The sequence below is a fragment of the Mustela erminea genome, chromosome 9 (genome assembly GCF_009829155.1).
Source record: "Mustela erminea isolate mMusErm1 chromosome 9, mMusErm1.Pri, whole genome shotgun sequence".
NCBI lineage: Eukaryota > Metazoa > Chordata > Mammalia > Carnivora > Mustelidae > Mustela > Mustela erminea.
The window spans coordinates 51,315,007-51,335,919 of record NC_045622.1 but is presented as its reverse complement, the minus strand read 5'-3'; the positions used below and the strand labels follow the sequence as shown (position 1 = coordinate 51,335,919).

General features: G+C 46.3%; 1 protein-coding gene across 7 annotated transcripts in view; it reads right to left on the bottom strand.

The window, feature by feature from the left end:
- TENM4 (teneurin transmembrane protein 4) overlaps nucleotides 1-20,913 on the bottom strand; it is a 720,251-nt gene that overhangs the window by 279,885 nt on the left and 419,453 nt on the right. Inside the window, exon 2 of one of the 7 annotated variants that reach the window (XM_032357370.1) lies at nucleotides 1,214-1,424. The exons of the other annotated variants lie outside the window; for them this stretch is intronic. Within the exon in view, the coding sequence (XP_032213261.1) occupies nucleotides 1,214-1,424 (211 nt within the window). The remainder of the gene's footprint in view (nucleotides 1-1,213; nucleotides 1,425-20,913) is intronic. 7 annotated transcript variants of the gene reach the window in all.

The window sequence follows — 20,913 nt, the reverse complement described above, 5'->3', positions numbered from 1 at the left end:
TGCACACAGGTTTTCTCCCTCCTGGTCCATGGTTCCTGTTCATGTGCATAATTTAAAACATGAGCAGCTACAATCTACAGAGAAGCAGTGACACCAAACCACCAAAAGGACAATGCCACTCTCAGGGAGCACAAAGTTAATAGGCCCTGGAGGATGGTTTGGCTTTTGGTCATAGAGACTGTAGGGCTTAAGTCCTGGTAGAAGAGAACCATCAAGTCCAAAGCCGTCCTGTCTGATTTTCAAAGAGGACTGAGGCTGTACATCATCCTTTCTCTTGGAGGTTTCTGGCATCCCTGCAAAGAAGTGGATTGGCCTCTGTGGAACACAGAGAAGGCAAGGACCTCGGGCCAGGTCACACAGCACCTGACCAGGAACTACAACCTGGGTCTGCTAGCTCCAGGTCAGTCTACGGCTCTTCCACCATACCCTCCCATACCTCTTCTCCTTAAGAGAGTCAGGGCACAGCTTAGAAGAAGAGTGCTTATTATGGGCAGATCCATGCTTAAGCCCCCCTGGCTCTCTCTGCAGCCAGCATTCAGCCCTGCAGCTGCTTGGGACTCCAGGGCTCTCTGTCTCCTGGCAGTGTGAAAGTCAAGAACTTTCCAAGCCAGTGCTGGCCTCCAGGTAGTATCCTTTCTCCCAGCTTTCCTCGGGCTTAATGGGGGCACTCTCCTATGGGTTTCTTAGGCTACGTTGTGAGAGGCTCCAACCATGCAACAAGTGGTAATGGAGCGCACAGTCCTAGCATAGAGGAGGTAGCCAAGCCCTGCTACTGCCGTTTTAACCTTTCCTTTCTATTTCGGTTTGGATCTCTGCTTCTGTGTCTTTGCCTGCGTGGGTCTCCACCTGACGCTTCTGTCTTGTGTCTGTCTGTGCGTCTCTGTCCCGCAGCTCTGTCTACCCCATGTCTGTCAGGGGAGCGGGGACAGCAACACCCTGATCCCCTCACCCCCACCTGGTTTGCACACCCCAGCGGCGCATCGGGGGCAGGAGCGGGACTGCTTGAGCCGCGGAGCTGCGCCAGGCCCCCGACAACCCCAAGCCCCCATGCACCAGGCCCCCCCGCCCCTGCAAGCGGCCAGAGCAGGCAGATTAATCAGCATCGCCAACGAAAGGAACACACACACGTGCGCGCGCGCGCACACACACACACACACACACACACACGTACGCACACAACACCCACAGAAGTTAGGAAGAGAGAGGGACTTACCGTTCGCCGCGACCCCCAGGCTGGCGGAGCCACTTTTAACTAAGAATGAATTAGGGACAAACTCTTCCTCAGAGTCTGAGTCCGGGGTTGGCTGGGCCACACCGCTGCCTAGCAACCGCCTCTGGCTCTCATTGGCCGGAGGGGAGGGGGGGCGGGGAGGGGGACTGTTCAATAGGGGTTGATGAAGCAGATGAACAATGCAGGGGAGCACCTGCGAACCACAAAGACAAACACAGACAGAAAAAATAATGAAAATTGGTTTTGAGGCACACGGGGAGGGGGAGGGAGCAAAATAAAACACGCATCAACGGGGGAGGGGGCTCCCCAAACTGGGCGATCTACTGCACACGTGGTCTGGGGGCGGGGCTGATCGCCTCCGCAAAGGTAGCGGGAGTTAACTCTTTCTGAAGAGCGGGGCCTCGGGGCAGAAGTCTGCAGGGCCTGTAAAGACCTTACCCCTCAGAAACTCACGGGAAGCCCTTCCTGCTTTGCCTGTTCTCCGAGAGAGGCCGGAAAACCTGGGGTCCGGTTCTGGCGGGCCGCCCTATCTATGGAACAGCTGCCCTGCTCCGAGCCTCAGTGGCCTCCCTGGTAAAATGAACAGCCGCATGGGTGATCGCGGAGCGCCTGCAAGCTGGCCATTCTGTGGTGTCACTGAAGTGAAATGATGTTCTTATTAGTGAGAATTTTAATCGGACATGCCTGGAAAAGGCTCCGGGACTCACAAAAGATAGAGCCGGAGAGAATGATCCAGGGCCCCCTTCCATCCCTCGCATTCTAGTATTTGAACACACTAATGTTTGACTTTCCTCAGAGTTGAACATTTTAAGATTTTTAAATCCTGCCACTCTGCAAACTCCCTGAGAGCAAGAGCTTTAGCTGTGTTTTCCATATCTGTATCCCCAGTGGCCAGCCTAGTGCCCAGCAAGCAGTAGGCACTAACGAACTATTTGCTGAATGGGGAGTTGCAGGTATCTAACACATTAGGCTCCTCCAGTTCTAATCATCTCGGATAAAACAATTCTATAATTTTAGGACATGAATATTCTGTGGGTTCCAAGATACACAAATCAGTATGTTTTGACACCAAGTTTCTACCATGTCAGGGTTCTGAGTCTAAAACCTCAGTCTAAAAAGCACACTCCCAACTCTTCAGAAGGAGAAGGTGATGGCCTGGGACAAGGCCTGTGAGATCAGACAATCTACAGTTCGATGTGTGGCTGGCGTTCAGACATGTGCAGCATATCGTCCGCAGGAGAGGGAACATAAGCACAGACATATACAAGTATACAGTACAAGACAATGCATTTGCTTGACAGCATGGGCTGCTTCTTTCCTTCCACCTTGACTTATAGACTGAAAACATAATCAGATTTATCCAGCTTTTCACAGAGATCGAACCTTAGGAAACATAATGCAACTTGGACACATCATCATACAATTCGGCAGAGCTTTAAGGGAGAGGTGGCACGGGAAACTGCTGATTTGGGGTGGGGGAGGAGAAAGCCCTTTGTGGTCAATCTACCAAGAGGTGCTCTCTCAGTTCACAACCACCAAGTCCTGCAGGATCCTGTAGGTTTCAAGATGCTGATGTCAACCCCTGCGCCTCACCACGTGTGATGACATTTTATCCAGATGCTGCATATGCCATCTGGTTCATAGTAGAAATTTAGTAAGAGGACTTGAGATGGCAGGGATCAATGATTATAGTACAGTCTCTGCATGGCTCTGTGTTCTGGTTTCTTTACCTACAAATCGGGGTTAGGATTCTCTTCAAAATCATCTCAACCAAGGGTCCCCAATTCACCTTGTGAGAACCTTCCCTGACACCACTTACTACACAGCACTCTAAGGGGATCAATCCTTTCTCTAGCCTTGACTGTACTTCTGCCATCACATTTGCCATACTGTCTTTACAGTTATCTGTATTTATGTCTCCCACATAAAAGGATATGGCATAATTTTGGGGGCACAGCACATTCTTGGAGTGGGTTTTAGAGTTCAACAGAATTGGGGTTTGCATCATGACCTAGTCCCCTTTTAGCTGTATGATCTTGGGAAAATGACTTCTGGTGCCTTGTTTGTATGAGAGGCGCCCCTCCCCTTTGACAGAGTTGTTGTGAGGACCAAAGATACTGTATCTGTGCACACGGTATGTATGAGCAAGTATGGTCAGTGCTCACTAAATGTTCATTAAATTGAATGAAACCACACCCCCACTCCCCCCACCGGAAGAGCCTCATTCATGATTCTGCTTCCCTTGCAGTCCCAGTTTGGAAAGATTTTGTCCACCAGGCTGCATTTATTAAGCAAATACACATTCATTTCCTCTTCTTTTATTAGTCAAAGACATCTTATAATCTCCAATCAGAGCTTCTGATGAGTTGGAGATAACCAGTACCATACCATGCTGAGTTGTGAGAATTTCAGACACAAGTTAAGAAACACGATATGTTGTTCTAGGGTGCTAGTTACAGCCTCTTCCTGAGTAAATCTGTCGAGCTTTATGAAATAAATAGTTCCAGAACTAAGTAAATTATCCTATCACACACTTCAGGGGCCTGAGGCTGGGAACAGCACAGAGCTCTGGCCTCATGCCTATGTCTTCTCCCTTCATCCCCTCTTCAGGCCTCACTCACCTCAGGTCTCGGGTTGTGGCTCTGAATAGTCACAGCCTGATATTCCAAGCACCTAACAAAGGTTCAGGCCCTCAGTAGGTGCACAAGAACTCATGATGTTTCTGTGAGGTACAGATACTGTTGGAAACGTGTTAATTCCCTTCCTCTTATTCATTAGCTGCTTTTAATTTACATGGCCCCAAAGTAGGGTGCACCACCCCCTGGGCACAAGAAAATATACAAAATATTTATTTTTCAATCTCACTCTTTGTTAATATCTTTTTTGTATAAACTTTATAATGCATATAATCTACTAGTGCTTGGAACACATGTAGTAAAATGCATTGCTGTACAAATTTGGCACCTACAGAAGCAAGGCAAGGTGGTATTAAGAGTATGGGCCCTGGAGCCAGATCCTACATTTGAATTCCAGTTACACTACTTGCTAGCTCAGTAGTCGTGACCGTGGGCAAGTTACTTCACCCTTTGTGCCTCAATTTCCTCATCTATATAATGGAAATTAAAGGATAAAATAAAAAACTCATCTATTTCACAGGGTTGCTTTGAGGATTAAAGGAGTTCAAACAAATAATATGTTGAGAACAGCGTGGCAGCCAAGAAACACCTAATAAACATTAGATGCACTACGCACAAGTATGTCTAGATGGCGTGAGGAGCACTAAGCTAATTTTATCTTTCCTTTTTTAATAAAAGCCAAGCATGCTTGCAAATACTGCTTCATTCCACAAATACTTCCTAGATACCCACTGACTGGGCTGGAAGGTGAGGGGGATACAGACTATAAGAGACAGGGTCGAGAAGGAGCTGGGGGGAGGGGAGGGAGTCACATGGAGTTCTAAGCCAGGCAGGTGGGACCTGTCAGAGCAGAAGACAGCCCAGGGCATGACTGGGAGATAAGATCTCATCTAGAGGAAAGGCGAAATGCTTTCTGGAGTCAGGAGCATCCCAGTGGGAAGAGATGGAGGGATGAGGGTGTGACACCATGGCAGAGAGAAGAATACTCTGGCCTTGGGCTTTCATTCTTCATCTGACCTCCAGCAAGCTGCCCATCCCCTCTGGCCTCTTAAATCTCATGAGCTACCACTAATTTCTCACCAAGTCCGCTGAGGCTCTTTTTCTCTCTTTCCTCTTCTCGCTTTCCTCCCTTTCCTCTTCTCTCTTCCCCATCACTACCACCCCATGTGTCTCACTAGCTCCCATTCCTCCCAAGGGCCCAACCTCACATCACCTTCCCTGGGAAGGCTTTTCTGATGCCTTAAGCCTCGGTTTGGCGCCCCCGCTGCATGCTCGCACAGCGCCCTGTACCTTCCCTGTGGCAATACTTCCCGTCCTGCAGAGTTTACTTCCTGTGACTGCCCACTGGCCTGCCTGGCTGGCCCTGTCCCATGCTCCCCAGTGTCTAGCAGTGTCTGACTCTTAGAAAACACCAGTAACAACTTGTTACATGAAGAGGCGATGGGAGGAAGGTAGGAGGGAAGGGGAGTACATTGATGATGGCACAAAGGGTCTCTATAAAGACCACAGTGAGAAAGACGTCTCTGAACAGTAGGTTTAGGCCTTGAACAAAGAAAAGGAGGTCAGACCTTAAGTGGGAGTTGTGGAAGTTTTGAAAGCAGGGAGGTGACAAGATAAGGGCGGTGCTTTAGAAGGATCGGCTCTTTAAACTTACAGCATCTGCTCAGCCACTTAGATCTCCTTTCCCAATGGTTCAGCTCAGCCAGGATGTTGGAAGTCCACATGATGCCTTCAGTTGGTGGGGGCAGATGTAAGTTTACGGAGGCAAATAAGGGTGCCTGATGCCAAAGGACTATGGGATTGTGGTCAGAGTTGCCCTCTCATGTATCCTGGTCATCAGCTCAAGGGAACCTGGTATTGTAGAATTTTCCACAGTGTCCATGGTAAAATGAGATGGGATGATTGGCACGAACCTCCCTACACCTCACTCCAATAACGAAGGGGGCCGGTGAAGGGTAGAGGAGAGCCACCCACTTCTCCTGAGAGAAGGTCTCCGTGAGCCTACTTCGAGCTTATAGTAGATAAGGATGCAGAAAGAAAGCCACAGAATGAGAGTCCAGACACCCATATGGTTGGGGTTGGGGTGACGTGGGGCCAGGAACAAACATTTGCAGAGCTCCTTCAGGAATCTAGGAACTGGGCCAAGTGCTTTATGAGATCTTTTCCTCACACCAAACCTCTCAGTAGGATAATCATCCCTATTTTCAAGGCTGTGCCCACTGGGTGTCATGAATGAAATTTATCAGGCCCGGTTTGAGGGAGGGACAAGGAAGCTCTTAGCTATCAACTGGAACACATCTAAAGCAAAAAGACCATAGGCTTCCTGTTGTGTAAGCCACAGGTCAGAGTCCAATTTCCCATGGGCTATGTGACCTTGGGTAACTCACGTTACTTCCGTTAGTCTCTGTCTTCTCCTTTGAAAACTGGAGTGCGAATACCCACTGCCGAAAGATGGATGCTATGCTTGAAGGGAGCCCAGCAGTCTAAGGGAAAGGGCTCAGCCAACAGGAAATTTCTCTGCCACCCCGCCAGCTGTGGTCTTTCCTAGTAAGAACAGGGTGGTTTTGGAGAAGAAATGATGACAGATATGCAAGCCTGCCAATGACACCTTTATCAATGCGGATTACTTGTCCATGTCATAAAAAGAGGAAAGTGTTAGGGAGGCAGCTGTGATATATGAAAAGAACATACAACAAGGGAATTCTGAGATCTGTGGGGAGAACTATTTCAGTTACTCACATCTTCATGTGAATCGATGGTAGCCTGCCCTAGCATTTGAAATGTAACCTATAACTAGGATAAGACAGTTCTCAGAAGAGCCTTCTAGGGTTCTGGATTCCAAGAGTGTCTTTGGAGTACGCCATGAGACTGAGGTGTGAAGGGCCAGCTGACGAGACAAATTTCTTACTCTATCAAGGAAAGAAAGACCATGAACAACAGGTACTTTTTTTACACTTTTCTCATCAGTCTCGAGAAATCCATCTAAATACCCAAACAGAACCTTATTAATCTACACTAAACTGCATGTAGGGTACAATAGGGAAAAATCACAGCCTACAGATACAGTGGGGAAGCGTGAGTCCCATCAGAAAAGCCAGTGCACTGACCATGTGCTGCACAGAGGGCATTTCCTTCCCCAGGTGGTTTCCTGGATTCCTGGAAGGGTCTCCTAATAACATTTTAACTGGCAGCCCTGAATTTTAGAAGCCTGTATGTAAAACATCTAGCATAGTGCCCAGTATACAGCAATTAATGAATGACACCTAGAGAAAAGCAAAACAGACCTTTAGACCTACACAGGTACCTCCTCTTATGGAACCCTGAGCTGATGGATTCATCCCTCCCATGAAGGCTCCTTCCTAGAAATCCTCTAGTCCTTCCACTTAAAACTAAATGTAGGAGCGCCTGAGTGGCTCAGATGGTTGAGCATCTGCCTTTGGCTCAGGTCATGATCTCCAGGTCCTGGGATAGAGCCCAATGTTGGGCTCCCAGCTCTGCGGGGAGACTGCTTCTCCCTCTCCCTCTGTCTCTCTCCTGCTTGTGCTCTCTCTCTTTCTCTCTGCCTCCACCTCTATAACTCTCTCAAATGAATAAATAAAATCTTAAAAAAAAATCAAATGCATTCCTTCTCTCTTCATGCGTTAACCTCACACCTATGTGCTCTTAACATGGCAGCCAGTTGCTTCACTGAATAAGTAAAGTCCTTCTCAGCTCTGAGCAGAGGATGGAAAACTAGGATCTCCTTCTGATAGAAGGTCTGGGGCTGCTGGAGGGCCAGCAACTTCACTGTGGGCCGGCAGGCTGCTCACGTCTGTGTCCTGGCCTAGATCAGAGTCTCAGCTCAGAAAGATTAGCATAACTGGTTTCCTAGTTGTTCCAAATGGACTTAAGCCCACTGCTGTGAAGGATTTCAAAGTGCTAGAAATCTGAATAAAGCTAGAGGGCTCGAGAGACCATCCATTCTGTTTGTTAGTGACAGCCCCAGTTTGCATCTGTTATCCTGCATGAATTACCTTTACTCTGAAAACGTACTGACTTGGACAGTTAATGAAATGGCCACCCTGTTTCAGGGCAGTATTGATTCAGTTCCACACCAGGGGCTCCTGTCTGCTGCATAGACTAAGGGCCAAGAGATCTGGGCACAGGTCAATAATGCATCATGGGACCATGACCAAGTCCTCTGATGGCTCTGGCCTTACCGTCCCCATTGGGGACTTGGACTAGAACACTCTAAGGTTCTTTTGTAGGAATAGTAGTAGTGCACATTTCCAGGGGTTATTCTGGGGAGTAGAAGAGACTATAAACACAGCGCAGGATAAAGATTTCAGTTACAACGGCAAGTTAGGTTCTTCAGCACTGTGAATGCTCATAAAATGGTTACAGAATGAATGAATTTGTTTGAATGGATTGGAAAAAGGACTGGTTGAAAAAAAAAACCTTCAACAGGGGTTATCAATGATATTGGCAGTTTTTCATTTTTCAATATGAATTTTATATCTTCAAATTTTTGTACAATGAGCACATATCGCTCTTCTTAACACTTCTAAAATAATTTTTAAGACTTCAGGAGAAAATGAAACAAATGTCAAAATATCAGGCACCTAGTAGGTGCTAAGATAGATGTTGGTTTTAAGTACAAACAAGATTTTATGCCCTGATATTGGTAGCATAATTTGATACAGACTGATTTTTAAAATGTGAAAACCTTTTACCTGTGTAATTATACCTCTAAAAATTTACCCAAGAACATAATCACAAGTTTCCCAAAGAATTACTTATAAGAATATTCATCAAAATATTATTTGTCATAGTAAAAAGTAATTTTTTTTAAAAAGTTAGAAAGGAAAAAAAAATCTATAATGGTAAAAGTGCCTAAGGTACAGTAGTATAACATCAATATGCAGACATTATCAGCCACGTTTGTAAAGAATGTTTAGGAACATGTGAAATCAGATATAAAAAAAAACTATGATGCAAAACTGTCTAAAAAGGAATTCTACCATGTGTTGAAATGTGTGTGTATGTGTGCCATTTGTACAAAAATGTTGTCACCTGTCACCTCAAGGCAGTAGAATTATGAATGCATTTTATTTTTTCTTGATACTTTTCTATACTTGCTGATTTTTTCAAGGACCAAATGTGATAATAAGATTGAAAACAAAACAAAAGAAAATCGTAGTTTTAAAGAGGAGAAAACACACACACAGGAAGGTAGCAAAGACAACAGCTTCTGCTTTGGGTCCCTCGTGGGATGAGTGAGGCAGAGTTGTAGTCTGCTGGGCTCAAACTTGCTTTTTTCTCCAGCCTGTTAAATCTAGTGGGTCTTATCACCCCCCCCCAACCCTGACCGGCTGGGCAGCTCCCACTAAGTCAACTCTCCACTCTTCTCCTCAACAGTGGTTATTTTCAGAAGCAGGTCTGGGGCCATCTGTCTCTGTGACTTATGCTGGGAAAATGGTCTCTGGAAACCAGGACGCAGTAAATTTCTCAGGCTCAGCTCATTTGATCTCCAACCCTCCTCCTCATAGGGTTCTCAGGGCCATTTTTTGTTTTTAAAGCATTCACCAGGAAAGGAGCTCTGCTTTCACCTGTTCTCCTGGGGAGGCCCAGTATCCTGGAACACCTCCACCTCAACACTCAGAGCCTTGGTCTCCCCGGTCAGCACTCAGGGGTGGACAGCCAGCTCAGCTGCTTGTTTGATATAGGTATATTAAATGAGGACATTCGCTATTTGGGGGGGATAATCACAGCTTTATTGAGCTATAGTTCACACACCCATACAAGTCACCCATTTAAAGTGTACCATTCCATGACTTTTAGGATATTCACAAATAGTACAACCATCACCACAATTTTATTTATTTTTATTTATTTATTTATTTTTTAACCACAGTCAATTTTAGAATACTTTCATAAACCCTCTAACAATCTTCATACTTACCAGCTGTCATGCCGCACTTCTGTCCAACCCCCTGGAGTCCCGGGCAATCACAGAAATCTACTTTCGGTCTTTGTGGATTTACCTATTCCGAACATTTCATATAAATGGATTCCTACGACATGTGTTCTTTCTGTGGCCAGCTTCTTTCACTTAATATAGTATTTTCAAGGCTCATCCAGGTTGTAATATGGATCAGAATTTCATCTAATTTTACTGCTGGGTGACCCTGCGTTGTAGGGACAGGCTACATTTTGTTCATCCACTCATCAGGTGATGGAATCTTGGGTTGTTTCTACTTTCTGGCTAATTCTGAAGGAACTGGTACAAACACTTGAGTACAAGTTTCTGTGTGCATCTGCACTTTCAATTCTCTTGGATGGATACCTAGGAGTTGAGATGCTGGGTCGAAGGAACTCTGTTCAACCTTTTGAAGAGCTGCTGGACTGTTTCTAAGTGGCTATACCCTTTTACATTCCCACCCCCAGTGTTTGAGAGTTTCAGTTCCTATACACCTTTGCCATCAATTTTTATTTTTTTAATTTATGTAATTATTATTAAGATTATTTATGTATTTATTTATTTATTTGACAGAGAGATGGAGAGAGAGAGCTCAAGTAGGCAGAGCAGCAGGCAGAGGGAGAGGGAGAGGGAGAGGCAGGCTTCCTGCTGGACGCGGGGCTTGATCCCAGCACCCTGGGATCATGACCTGAGCCGAAGGTGGACACTCAACCGACTGAGCCACCCAGGCGCCCCTGGCAACACTTTTTATTATCCGACTTTTGGAATAGAGCCATTCTAGTGGGTATGAAGTGGCATCTCATATGATTTGCGTTTCCTGACGGCTTTGACGTTGAGCATCCTCTCATGTACTTACTGACCATTTGTGTATCTTCTTTGAGAAATGCCTATTCAGATCCTCACTTTAAAATTGAGTTATGTGTCTTCTTCTTATTTTGTGGTAGGAGTTGATTCTTTCATCAAATATTTATTTGGTGCCTACCCTGGGCCAGGCACTGTTCTAAGCTTGTCGGCATGGAAGACAAAGTCTTGCCCTCAGAAATCTTTCAGCAGAAGAGAAAAATCAACAAAGAAGCAAATAATCATACAGAACAAGAGTGAATGGGGATAAATGCTATTAAAAAAAAAAGTCAAGTGCAATGAGAGGTTTGGAGGGATGGGACAGGTATACTATTTTAAGCAGGATATTCAGGGAAGGCATCTCTGAGGAGGTGATATTTAAGCAGAGACAGGAGACAAGTGAAGGAGGGAGCCACACAAACATCTGGGGGAAGAGCTTTCCAGGCAGAGGACCTTGCAACCAAGGGGCAGCCAGGACACCAGCACAGGTCATCTCATCCCTGTCCCATCTGAAAGCAGAGAGTAAAGCTGAAAGGGCATAAAGAAGCAATTACCCCTCATTTCTACAGAAAAGTTTTTGAGCCTTCCCAGACCCCAAAACCACCTCTTTTAGGCTTTCTGATACCTTAGGACGTGTCTTGCTAATGGCTGCACAAAATAAACCGAGAGGAAGCCCAGACGCTCACAGACACAGTTCAAAGTTCTGGTGGCTTGATGCGGAGATGCTTAGCTCCCAGGGAAGGAGCTTGGCAGCCGCCCTCGCTGCTCACGGTGCGCGCTGCCTGGATAATGGTCTTGCTGCAAAGCAAACCCTGAACCCTGTTTGGCTTTCAGCCTTTTTTGGTAAAAGTGAAAGTCCTGTTCGTATTTCTTTCAGTGAACGAAAATAGGTAGTAATGCAGGTCTTTCCTTAAAGGTGAAGTGGTGTAATGAGGACTTCAGAAGGGGGAGGGCTGCCCAGGTAAGTGGAGGGGTGTGAGGAGGAGAGTGCCAGGAAATGAGCCTTGAGAGGCTGCCAGGGGCCAGAAGACAGATATGCAAATAGCACCAACTGAAGGCCACCATGCCTGTGTGTTTTTCTTAGTGAGTTCCCTGAGGAGAGTGGCCGGTCTTCTCTATACCCATATGTCCACAGCCCATGTAGTGATTTCATATATCATGGGTACCTAGAACCTACTGGAATCTATTGTAGCCAACGGAGCTACTAATAAAAACAAAACCTGCCTGGGAAGAGTATTTACTTTACACACAGGATTTTCACATCCATGATGGTATTTTATCCTCTCTGCATTCAAGCGAGGTTATGAGCATCACCCCCACTTTGCAGCAGGAAAACAGAGGCTAGGACGGGAGATGGGAATTGGGCAGGGACACACAACTGGTAAGGGGCTAAGCGGGACTCCGACTTGGGGAGGTGCACCAAGTGAGATCTGCATTTAGAACTGGTTAGTGGGATTTGGGGCAGGCTCTTCAGGACTGGAGCCTAATTCCCAGGGGTCCTGTGCAGCATAAATCAGAGTGAGCAGAGTGAGCGTGCGTCTCTGGGACCCGCAGATGCTCACAGTGGTAGCTGTCCCCCACCTCCCTTTGATTACAAACCGCAGATGTACCCCAGGCAGCCTCGCCAAGTGAGGCCCTCACTGTGTACCAGGGATACAGACCAAGACCAGCCCTTCCCGTGGAAGGGAGCCTGGCTGCAGGGGGGAAAGAAACAGAAACACATGACTTCGCGGGGGAGAGGTCGGGGTGCCAGCAGAGGGGGATGAGCAGGGAGGGAGTTGTTGGGGGATGAGGGCAGGGGAAACGAGAGATCCACAGAACTCTGATTGTCCGCCACAACCCCAAGGTTCTCAAAGCTTCTCTGAACCTTCCCTAGGAGTTGGTGCAAAGGGGTTTAAGATGGTCCATTCAGGCCTCCGGAGGCTCAACTGAGGCAGACAGACAGACCAGCTTTCTGCAGGACGTGGGGGAGAGGGAAGGCACGAGGCAAGCTGGATCATCTAAGCCTGTCAGATCTGCTGGTGAACCTGAGCAAGGAACCCCTGCAATTTATGGCAGGCCTTGAACTATCTGTGGTCACAAAGTGCTCTGTTCATTAGGAAGGCTCACGCTTTGCACTTATGCACGGAGTTCTGATTAAGAAAGTGCTTCAAACCACTGTTTTCAAAGTCATTTATTGCTTCCTGGGTTCTAATATATGTATTTGTAATTTTTACATACATACATACATGTACGTATGTATGTGTACGTGTACACATGTATGTATGTGTGTATGCGTAATTTTTCTATATACAGTTCCTTCCCTGATTCCAATTTACACAGCTGCAAAATTTCAGGCTGCAAGACAAAGGCAAGAGCACAACCTGACTGTCAAGCTTCACTTCTACTCAAATACTGGGGCATGGTGGAGGAATTACGTATGGTAGGAGAGAGGTAAGAGGTAGGAAGCTGTGGAAGAAGGGCCTAGTTGCTGGAGGTGGGGGAGGGGACTGATATTAATTGGATTCCTGCTGTGTGTTCCTTGTACACATCACCTCAATCCTCATGACCCCTGCAAAGGTGTTAGATCTCTCTAAGCTGACAGATGCAGAATCTGCTCAGGACTGCCTAGCTGGATGGGGGATCGGGTGCGGTTACAAGTGTGGGTTCCAGGCCTTGTTCTAATGGACCTTAAGCCCACACTATCCCCCTAAAATGACCCAAATGAGTAATATTCAACAATGCAAGAATGTGCATTTGTAAACCCAAGGGTTTACTTCCCTGATCTTTCATCAGCCACGGTGGGGTGGGGGGTGGGCAACAACATTTACAGAAATTACACAGTGAGCTCAAAGCCACAGGGCCAGTGAATATGGAACTGGGCTTCCCACCCAGGATACCTGAGCCCACTGCTAGAATTCAATGTGTCTTCCACAGAGACTTAACGGGGGAGGTGAGAATAGTATCATCAATGAACTGGGAAAAATTAACCAGGAAAAAAGATACTCCTATAGAATAAAGCCAGAGCTATTTATCATTTGTGTGGTTCTCTGGATATTGATTATATTTCAACAGAAGGTTGTTATAGAATAACAGAAAATCCTACGGTGTAAGCACATAGTGACAATATACTGAGAGGCATGTTCCTTACCTGGTTTTCCCCTCAAAATGCCCTGGGTCTGGAGAGCTTTTCTCTGAGGTTGCTCCCCCTACTGAAGCCTCTGCTCCCATTAGATTTCTGATGGGAGAAAGGCCAAGCTTTTTTTTTTTTTTTAAAAAGAAAAAGGGCCAAGCTTTCTGGAAATTCCTCTACTGTCACTCCCAGAAATTTTGAAATTTTTAATTTTCAAAATTTGAGATTTTGGAGAATTTTGAAAAATCAAGGAAAGCAATCTCAAAAAAAGCCTTGAAATAAATCAGTGAGGTGCTGAGGGAGAATAGACAGGTTTAGAATCATTGGCCCAGGGGCACCTGGGTGGCTCAGTGGGTTAAAGCCTCTGCCTTCAGCTCAAGTCATGATCCCGGTGTCCTGGGATCGAGCCCTGTGTGGGGCTCTCTGCTCGGCAGGGAGCCTGCTTCCTCCTCTCTCTCTGCCTGCCTCTCTGCCTACTTGTGATCTCTGTCTGTGAAATAAATAAATAAAATCTTTGGAAGGAAAAAAAAAAAAAAGAATCGTTGACCCAAATCTTGCTCCCAAGGGACCATGTCTCCCCTAGACTGAGAATTTCCCCAGATGTAGATTCTCAAAGCTGGGGACCATTTAGGGAGGATTTTGGCAAAAATTAGAAGAAAACCACGCTTGTTTTTATCCTAAAATATACTCTGTAGAGAAAGGAGCCTTTGAGATGATAAGAGAAGGGGAAGGAATAAATATTTACCAGATACCTCTCTTGCAGCGTGCGCTGTGCTAAGCACCTTGCACGTGTGCGTGTCCCAGCACGGCGCTCACAGCAAGCATCATTCACTTCACATCGTTCACAGGTAAAGTTCCTATCTGTATTGGTTTCCAAGGGCTGCCATGACTGAGCACCACAGGCCATCTTAAAACCACAGAAATTTATTGTCTCGCAGTTGTGGAGGCCAAAATGTCCAAAATCAGTGTGCCAGAGGATAGTGTTCCCTCTAAAACCGGCAGAGGGATCATGTGCTGTCTTCCCCTAGCTTCTGGCGCTTTGCTGGCAATCCTTGCAGTTCCTTGGCTTGCAGCTTGCCCCCTCCAGTCTCTGCCTTTGCTGTCACATGGCCTTCTCCTTATGTCTGTCTCGGCCTTCACAGGGCTGTCTCTGGGCAGGACACCAGTCAGACTGGTTTAGGGACCCAGGCTACTCCAGTATGACCTCGTCTTACCTAATTACATCGGTAACAACCCTTTTCTACATATGCCCCCCTTCTGAAGTACTAGAGGTTAGGACCTGAACATGTCCCTTTTGCGTGTGGGGGACACAGGTCAACCTGTAACACTGTCCTTGTGGAGCCTACATAAACAGGTGGAGGCACAGAGAGGCCAAGTGACTTACTCCAGATCTACAGGTAGTCAGTCCCAAAGCCAGGTCTCACTCTGGAGCCCATACCCTGTCTAGCGCACCACCCGGTCTTGCCAGCATGGGGTTTCTTCAGCTGGTGGTCATTCATATACAAGGAGCCTTGGAGTCCATTGTCTCTTCAGTCCTGTGACACTTCTGTGATGCAGAGGCATCACAGAACAAGAAATGAGCTCCAGAAGGATGGAGCTGACTCAGCTCTCAAGTGGAGGAGCTGGGTTGAACCCAAGTGGGTGGACTGTACTCATGCTTCTGCAGCCATGCCGAGATCAACGGCATTGTGGTGGGAAACTGAACCTCAGAAATGGCACTAGAAATCAACACTAGTTTATGAAAAGACGCTGTCTCCCAGGCTGCCCGGGAAGGCTGGTCACCCTGACTGAGGGCACTGAGTTGGAAAAGAAAGAAAGGTGTCGGCTATTGTTGTTTCTCTCAACCAAAAACTTCATCTGGGGAGAAAAGAGTCTGTATTTTGGAGGTAAAACCATTCAGGGTCTCAAGCCCAGGAATTTAGATCCAGCCATATGCCTTGGGCAGCAGAGTCTGAACTCTGCCAGTGAATGGGATCTCTTGCTTCACGGAGGGGAGGGCACTGGGCGAAGCTTGGGTATAAGGCTTCCCCGGTGTTTCTTGAGCAGAACCTGGGAAGCAGTGTCGCCTTGACTTTGGTGCTAGCACACACAGCCTGCATTTGCCTCGGATTTCATGTTGGCAGGGAAATGAGGAAGAGACAGGTGCCTGCCGGGTGGGGAAGCACTGGGGACATTGCAACGTCCCAAGTCCAGAGTCCAGCAGTCTGTAAGGCTGGGAAGGCTAGCTGGGCCTGTGTCATTTGTCACGGGATGCTGGGATAGCCAGAGGAGGGGGAGTGCCACCCTTCTGGGGAAGAAGACGAAGCGCCCCCCGCCCCCAGGATGTACTGCCAACGCGATCCTCCACTCAGTTCTCAGTGATCCCACAGGGGACTCCAGCCAACACCCCAGTAGAGTGAGGGAGGGGAATCCAATTGGGTCCTGCCTGCTTTTGAGAAACCCCAGAAGAGGCAATTATCCCCACAGTGCTATGGGAGTAGAGAGCACAGTGAACACATCCTTAACTGAGACCTTGAGGTACAATGACACCTTCCTATAAAAAGTGATCTTTAAGTCGAAGCCTAAAGGTAAACCAGGAGTTGGCCAGACAGAAGGGGCATTGTGTGTGGTGTGTGCACATGTGTGCACAGGGCTGGGCTGGTTTAAGTGTCCCAGACAGAAGGAACTGCAGGTGAAGAGAATGATCAGTCAGGTATGTCTGGGGAAGGGGAGGGAACAGGTAACAGCTGAGCTGGACAGAGGAGGGGTGCAGACCCTGTATGGGCCTCTGGGAGAATCCAGGGCCTGCTCCTACTCCTGGGGTTCTGGGACCCAGCATCTGGTAGCAACTACGAAGTGTCACCTGAATTAAGCCGCTGAACTTCCTGGGTCTCTTTAGCTGAAAATTACTGCCGTCACACGGGTTGCCCCCGAAGCTCTCTTAGAGCTCCAATAATGAAAACTAGCAAGACTGATTTATGCTCTTCCGCTTAATCCTCACACTGACCCTCAGAATTTCTCCTTATTACCCCCATTTAGTAGATGCGAGGAGAGAAGTTCACAGAAGGTTAAGTGACTACATTTTCTCAGTCTTTGGTTTTCTGAAAGGAACTGCCCTCAGGCTTTCTGCCTTAATAGCTGCGTCTTTTGCTTTCCGAGGACTTTCACACAGGAGGGAAGGATGATTGGTTCACAGCAGCAGGGATAATAATAGTTACCATTGTTGGGGATTCTCTCTTTGCCAGACGTTGTACCAAGCTGCGTAGAGACACGTGTCCATTTGAATCCTCACAGCGATCTGATGAAGTGGGGACCTTGATTACCCCCACGAGCTATGAGGACACTTGGCCTTACAGCAGCAGTCCATCGGCTTGAACAACGTCACCCAGCCTGAGCTCCAGACTGCTTCTCTCTAAAGCTCATAAGGAGCAAAGCTCTCCTAGCCCCACCTGTACACAAGAGAAATTGAGGCCTGGAGAGATGATGGAATGAGCCTAAGGCCTGACAACCAGGCGGCAAGGGAGGTGGCTTTGTGCCATTAGTATCAGCCATAGTACCATGGCGGCCCAGCACAGGGATTGGAACAAAGAATCTTTCTGATGCTTGCTTACCCAGTAGATGTAACATATCTTGAAGTTATTTTACTATTCATTCCTTCACTAGAGTAGGAGCATTCTCTAACGTTTCTCAGGTATTTATATCCAGGTATCTGTGACTTGCTATATGGGTCTTTGCAAATTTTTTTCTCATTTGGTTGTTGCTGTTTCCTCTTTATTGATTAGAAGACACAATATATGTTGAAAATTAATACACTTTATCTAATACAAATATTTCTCCAGTTGCCTTTGACATCGCTTCCGTTGTGTTGTTTTTTCTTGCGGCACAGAAATGCTTACGTTGCATGTCTCAGTCTTTTTCTTTATGGCTTCTGGGTTCAGTGAAGAGCAGCCAACTTCCTGAGTTATTTTCCTGTCATCAGATCCCCTCAGGCTCCCTCTGGGTCTGGGGGCCGGCACAGAGGCACACACAGACAAAACAGGGGCACCATCCTGTGCTCCCCCCACGTGCTCTCAGGAGACCCTCTATTTCTGATGGAGACTTTTCTTTCCTTCCAGGTCCCTAGCCTCCCTCCAGGGTGTAACAGGAGAAGGATACAATCCCTTTGGAAAATCTGAGTTTCATCTTGGATACACTAAGAGCAATTCCTTCTTTTCTTCTGTGCTCTTCGTCCTCTTGGAATAGAGATGCAGGGAGGTTGGGGCAGTATTATAGGATAAACTTTGAAGTTTCCCAGGAAATTTTAATTTGGCTGTTTGTTGAAGGATTGAATTGAGATTTCTGGAGGTTCTTTCAAACTGTAGAAATATCTCTAACAGTAAAAATGTTATAGTTTTTCAGAAGGAAGAACACTAATGTTAATCAAACACCTATACCCCAGACTCTGAGCAAAATGCTTTCATATCTTACTCTCCTAAAAGTTGTATTCCTCTGTGGTCACAGGGAGGACCATCCTGTTTTCAAATGAGGGGGCCATCACTTGGGAAGCTTACAATGGGAGCCTGTCACACCATAAGTAGATCAGGGAATGTGAAAGCAGATCCCCGGGATCCTGGCATAGTGGTTAAGGGCTCTGGAGTCACTGGGTAGAATTTAGCTCTGCTCTCTCGGTTACTGTCAATTTGATCCTAAGCAAACCACTTAGCTTCTCTGAGTTCAGTATCCTCTACTGTCAAATGGAGATAAAATTACGTTTCCTTTTATAGGTTCTGAGAGGGTTAAATAGGAAAAAGAATATAAAACACAGCCTAATGCTTGGCCCACAGAAAAGGCTTAATAAATTTCAGGAATAATAATAACAAGAGCAACAGCCGCAGCTAATTTATCGTTTCCTCTCCATCACGTCTCTATCAGAAGGGCATTCCAGCTGGATACTTTTGTGTTCATAGTTCTTAGCCTACTCTGTGGTGATGATAATATAATAACAGTGCTCTTCAGGGCGGCGTCATTCGTAAGCGTCCAGAACAATGCACACGCCCAGCAACAGGTGAACTGATAAATAAATTGTAGTGTATGAATATAACGGGACACTCCACAGCAACTAAAAAGACCTACTGGTAAATGCAACAATGGATGAATCTTACAGATTTTCAGACATTCATTTACATTAAGTAAAAGAAGCCAGGCATGAGCACACACACTGTAATTATTTCTGTAAAATTCAAAAGCAGGCAAAACTAAGCAATCTCTATGGAAGCCACCATAGTAGTCTCAGGGTGGGTAGGTGCCTGAGGGAAACGTTGATGAAAATGTTTCATGTCTTGATCAGGGTTATGGCTATAAAGATGGAGACATCGTGAAATATCAGAGCTGTATACTTATGTGCAGACTTAAACACTTTAATGTATGTGTTAGTCCTCAAAAAATTATTAAGGGGGGGCAAATAAAAATGCAAATCTGGAAATAAGATAAGTGAAAGTGCCCAAAGTAATAAAATAGTAGTTACTATCATAGGCCAGTTTCCACACTGTAGGCCGCGTGTGAGGCACTTCATGTTCCCAGTCTCATACAATCTCACAGCAGCTCTGTGAACTAGGTACTACAGTTGGTAGATGAGAAAGATGATGGTAGGACAGGCCATATTCTTTGCCTCAGGACACTCATCCATATAAGGCCAGGACTTAGCCAGGTCTGAGGGTCTCCATCAGCTGTGCTGTTACCCCTGACAACAGAAGAAGCCCCCAAGTAGGAACCTTCCTACACTGTTGGTGGGAATGCAGGCTGGTGCAGCCAGCTTGGAGACAACATGGAGAACATGGGAAACAGCATGAAGGTTCCTCAAAAGGTTGAAAATAGAGCTACCCTATGACCCAGCAATCGCACTTGGGTATTTACCCCAAAGATACACATCTAGTGATCCAAAGGGGCATGTGCACCTGAATGTTTACAGCAGCAATGTCCACAATAGCCAAACTATCAAAAGAACCTAGATGTCCATCAACAGATGAATGGATAAAGAAGAGGTGTGTGTACACACACACACACACACACACTCTCTCTCTCTCTCTCTCTTGCACACACACACACTGGAATATTATGCAGCCATCAAAAGAAATGAACTCTTGCCATTTGCATGACATGGATGGAACTAGAGGGTATTATGCAAAGCGAAATAAGTCAATCAGAGAAAGACAATTATCATATGATCTCACTGATTTGAGGAATCTGAGAAACAAGACAGAGGATCATAGGGGAAGGGAGGGAAAAATAAAACAAGAAACCAGAGAGGGAGACAAACTTTAAGATATTCTTGGTCCCAGGAAACAAACTGAGAGTTGCTAGAGTGGAGGGGGGTGGGAGGGATGGTGTGGTGGGGTGATGGACACTGGGCAGGGTATGTGCTACGGTGAGCGCTGTGAATTGTGTAAGACTGATGAATCACAGACCTGTACTGCAAAAACAAATAATACATTATATGTTAATTAAGGAAAAAAAAAAAAAAGAAACCCCCATGTAAGTTTTTGGAGCCAGTCTCCAATATGGCCCCTGTTGATCTTCACTTTCTGATGTTTATGTGCTTGTGTATGTAATTCTCTCCCACGCAGTAAAGCTGACCTGGGATACCAATGGAATATGTGGAAATATAGAATGTGACTTCCAAGGCTAGGTGCTAAAGGACATTATGGCTTTCTCCCTGTGTTTGCTTTGATCACTTGCTCTTGGGGAAAATCAGCAGCCATTTTGTGAGGACTTTCAAGTAGCGACAGAGGTGTCCTTGTGGTGAGAATGAGATCTCTTGCCGACAGCTGGCATCAGTTTGTCAAGTTGGAAGCAGATCCTCCAGGCCCAGTTGTCTTCAGATGACTGTCACCCCCGCTGAGACACCAAGTCAGACAACCCAGGAAAGATGTTCAGGATTTCCTGACTCACAAAAACTATGTGAAATAATACATGTTATTTCTGTTTGAAGTGGCTAAACTTGGGGGTATTTTGTTATAATTGAAAACTAGTACATAAGAGAAGGGTCATTTGGATTAAATAATTAGCAGCCCTCACATATGAGTTAAAATTCTGAAGGAATCACAAAGTCAATAATCTGTCCTGCCTGGGGGTCAAGATTCAAGTGGCTGTTTCTCAACATATAGCCTTGTTGTTAGCT